The 4,710-nt window shown below is 30.6% G+C and overlaps 1 protein-coding gene across 1 annotated transcript in view; it reads right to left on the minus strand.

The window, feature by feature from the left end:
* Positions 1 to 591: 591 nt before the first annotated feature.
* LOC106459843 (60S ribosomal protein L10-like) overlaps positions 592 to 4,710 on the minus strand; it is a 7,875-nt gene continuing 3,756 nt past the window's right edge. The window contains exons 3-6 of the mRNA XM_013919508.2: positions 4,260 to 4,318; positions 3,685 to 3,931; positions 1,360 to 1,522; positions 592 to 850 (exon numbers count right to left, since the gene is read on the minus strand). Coding sequence (XP_013774962.1) covers positions 680 to 850; positions 1,360 to 1,522; positions 3,685 to 3,931; positions 4,260 to 4,318 — 640 coding nt within the window. The 3' untranslated portion in view covers positions 592 to 679. The remainder of the gene's footprint in view (positions 851 to 1,359; positions 1,523 to 3,684; positions 3,932 to 4,259; positions 4,319 to 4,710) is intronic.

Below are 4,710 nucleotides of genomic sequence, written 5' to 3' on the forward strand. Positions count from 1 at the left end.
CCTTTCGCCTATCACCACAACGCCCACCATGGCTACTGGTATAAGAAACATGATAGTTGTTGAGATGATATGTATATTATCAAATTACATGAGCAACTTTTAAGGTATGGACTAGATTAAGTGTAATTTTTATCAATTTTATGAGTCACTTTCAAATCAGAATTAATCTAGTGATAATAACACTTTTTTTTTTACCTTGAATTAAATTTACTCACTTATGGCAAAAATATTGCAAGTATACTTTTAACAACAAGATTAATTTTTTGATCATAGATTTTTGGCAGCAAAAACCTCTAAAAATTATCTAGATCTTAAATGTTGTTCTACACGAATTAAAGTTTTACACTTTGCCGTCAAAAATCTGGGAACCCCATTTAAACCTCACCGAATATTTCAATTGAACCAAGTTTAAATGGAATTATTTATTTTTGTCATTATTACGTTAATAGCACTTTTATATTTTCACAACAAAATAAAATTCATAGCTTTATCCACTCCTTTGGAAAATTTTAAAACCTGCAAAATTAATTTTTATAAGAACATCATAATATTCATTTAAAATTTAAGTAAAAATGTACACGAATATTCAGATACATTTTCAACTGAATCTTTTATTAGACACTGCACAAATATCAATTACTGTGGGAATAAATCCTACATGTACAGTACTGAAAATGTTTTAAACCATCCCACGAACTTCTCTTTGCATCTTCTTCCATTCTGACAACGGGCCATGGTTGGAATAATATTTGCAGTAGAACCCATCTGGCTTCAGTCTTCCCTCTGCCCGCATTTTCTCATAATCGGCTTGATCCCATTTGGTGAAACCCCATTTACGTGAAACGTACACCTTGAACAAAAAAGCTACAGTTAAATCTTCTTTATTTTAAAAACTGTTACACCAACGCTTGATGGAGAAAAGTTATAACAAATTAAATGAAATTGTCATTTTACTAACACAAAGCATTATGGTACAAAATAACCTTGTATGTGTTCATAACTACCCTGAAAAATTGTAAAGACATAATTCTATTAAAAAATCATTGGTGGAGTTGAAAAACAGAGAAGTGGTCCCAAGTCAAACTTCATAAAGAATATCCACTCAATGGCTGTAGAAAAATCCCAAGTCTGTACTACAGATAGCTGAATTGAATACAAATTGTAAAAAGACAAAATACAAATAATAATTAAGTTCAGAATCATAGGTAAACAGAGAGAAACCCTTTGACAACTGAAATAACAGAACAACATTTAATCTGTTACTAACAGCAGAATCATGTCTTGTGAGTTTTGGAAACACTGGAAAAGTTTAAATTATTTTATTGCTCAAATTTAAATCCTGTATATTTCAGTTCTCACCTTCTGACGACCGGGAAATTTAAACTTGGCTCTCCTCAAACTTTCAATGACATTTTCCTTGTGCTGTTCTTTGGCCCGGACAGAAAAGATGATCTGACCTATATTAACTCGAGCCACTGTACCTTGAGGTTTCCCAAAAGCTCCACGCATCCCAGTCTGCAATCTTTAAAAATAAACAGCATATAGAAATGAATTATAAAGAACCAACGTGATGTAACATTATTGAAATATCATACCAAAGGTAAAATTTTTATTGAAATGTATTTTGTAAGACATCGAGAGCTTCGTAAACATCACCTGATTCATTTAATAAAGTAATCCATAAAGTTTTCATATTCCAAGTGTGTTTAATTTCTATTACATAAAAAATTATTAGCTCCAATAAACACATGTATGAAAACCTGATACTACCCTTTCCTTTTAAATTGTATGCAACTATTAGATTTATTGGTTTTATGTTTCAAGTTTTGAATAGTCTTTATGCAAAAATATTTACACTATCTGAAGATGAAATAACCGCTAATATTTATTATGTATATCATATGTTCTACAATTTCTTTAAACACAAAAGAAATCCTCTCAGATACTGTCTTAACCCTACCAACACAGGTTTACCTATGGTCACGGGTCAAAGGCCATGTCATCATGTTTGTATCAAATTGTGAATAATTAGATAATTTCTTAAAAATCCTAAATATTGATTTTTGTGTGTCAGGTGTTATGTTGAATGCAGCATTGGTTCAAATTAGATGTTTCTGATGTCCAAATACAAAGTCTATAGTTTCTCATGAATTAGATACTTAAATTACTGATATTGACAAGCTAGAATGTAAGATAAACAATGAAAAGTTCAGAATGTTCCCCTAGTGGTTTTCTCAGTTTCTATGAAGTATTTGCACAGGAAACTTTCTTTTTATGCTAGATTCCAAATGGTAAGATAAGTCACTGGTGAGCTCAAAAAATCATATTTTTAGACCCAACTACAGTTAGTTACAAACTTGATAAACTATAGTGGAATTCTGTGGTATTGATAGTGTTTTATGATTTTTTTTGTCATTTCAAAATGCATATATAAAACCTAAAAAATTATTTTGTTGTACATCCTCCATGTGTGAAATTTGATAAGGCTTAGCAACTTGGCAAGCAGCAAATAACTACAAAATTCGTAAGTAGAAGAGATCATTGTTTTGTATACTTCTTCATTTACTGTTTTAAGAAAAATAACTAAATTTAAGAACTTATTTGTAAATAGTAATAATGTATATACATATATAATGTATTACAACTGAAATGTGACTGCATTTTACAAAATACTGGTCCACGAGAACACAGCAAGACATGTCACTTTGTAAAGGCCAGTTTTATATTCTTGGCTACAGTAACACGAGTGCATGTGCACCCTGTCATTGCAACTTCGGTGCTACTATAGCGTGAGGTCTACCGCCATATGTCGCCTACCCAGGTCTATCAAACATGTATAAAAATGTATCAAATTAAGTGTTTATCGCTAAAATAAATGTATGGAAATGTATGATACATTTTTATACATGTCTGATAGACCTGGGTAGGTGACATATGGCGGTAGACCTCACGCTATAGTAGCACCGCAACTTCTGTAATGTTAGTCAGGCATGGCTGAAAGGTCAATAAAATAAAAATAAATGTATAATTTTATGAGATTTAACCTATTTAGAATAAACATTTGTGTTTTGTGTTGTAATTTGGAGTTATTCTAGAACAAAAAGAAAAAAGCATAATTTATATCTGTTTCCCGATTTTTTTTAATAGTGGTTACAAGTTCGATCAAATCAACCAAACTGTTCAGATATGATAGTGATAATAAAGGATAAAATATAAATATTTTCCTAAAAAAACATATGATTATTGTCTGAGAGTTGGGTAGTCAAGATTTGAAAAGAAAAAAAATTCACGAGAAAAACATTAATTAAAAAAAAATCTTAAACTTAATTTAAAAATCTGATAGTTTGTGTACGAAAGCCTTGTAATGTTTACTGATAATCTGCAAAATTTGATGAAGATACGCATCCTGTATTAAAAGTTAGAACATCAAAACTATAACAAGCACAAAATTGGTACGAGGTTGGTCCCAGTGACCGAGCCTACAGTGAAAGAGTTAATGCAGTTAACAATACAGGTTACAGATTAAATATATAAAAATTACTGTTGAAATAACTGAAGCTTAAGAGAACATATAATTCACAATAAATGAAGTTAAACTTTATTCCTAGTACACAAACTTTAAAATAATTTATCAGAAATAACCTATATAAATGCTAAGTCCGTGCAGATTTTTAATTTACACACCTATCAGCACCAGCACATGACAACATTTTGTTAATTCTAAGCACATGGAAAGGATGACATCTAACTCTCATGTGGAAAGCATCTTTCCCACAAGTCTTAACAAGATACTTGTTAGCACAGATCCGAGCTGCTTCAAGTGCTTCAGAAGACAGTTGTTCAAATTCATAGGACACCAGATGGACACACAAAGGGAATTCATCCACCTTCGCTTTTTTTCTTCCCAGATCAAAGATTCTAATTTTTGGATCTGAAATTTTGTACTGAATTTTATTGTATGCAATTGTTTTGAAACTATTTAGTTTTAAAACTTTAATTTTTTTTAACTTAACCAAGATACAATGTGTACTAGACTTTATGGCTATCTAAATAAATGCATAGATTTAATATCAATAAAATTTATCAAGAATGATCTTGAAACAAAAGATAAAAATCTATGAGAATACTTTTAAAAAAAACTTGCACTATATAACACCACTAAGTTTTAAGCACTTTAAACTACCTCAGAGATAAAGAATATTAACATAAACTTTAGAAGATGGCATTTATTTCTAAGTATTTCAATGGAATCAACTCACCAGGAACACCACGACAGAAACGTGACTTGGGGTAAGGCTTGTTTTTACAGTAGCGGTAACTGTTTAAAAACAAATGAGGTAACTATAATAAACTACTGGTAAGAGATGTATCAGTGTTTCATATATAAAAAAATTAACAGTGGCCCACTTTAAATTCCACTAACTGTCATGTCCTTTGCAATTAGAAATCACCTTTTACACAAGACAATTAAAGGTTACCTTTCAACCTGCATGCAATATTTAAAAAGTGAGTAAATCGATAACAATTGTTTAGCATTATTTTCCCTACAACACATTTAACACAATTGTATCTTTGTTAATTTAACATACCTTAAGTTTGCTTGGAGACGGCTTGAATGGGTAATGAAGAAAAACTTTAATATAAGTAAGTTTAACATCCGGTACAAAACCTTGTCAAAACGTTGTACATTTGCTGTTATGTTAAACTTAT

Source organism: Limulus polyphemus, unplaced genomic scaffold, assembly GCF_000517525.1.
Source record: "Limulus polyphemus unplaced genomic scaffold, Limulus_polyphemus-2.1.2 Scaffold667, whole genome shotgun sequence".
NCBI classification, from domain to species: domain Eukaryota; kingdom Metazoa; phylum Arthropoda; class Merostomata; order Xiphosura; family Limulidae; genus Limulus; species Limulus polyphemus.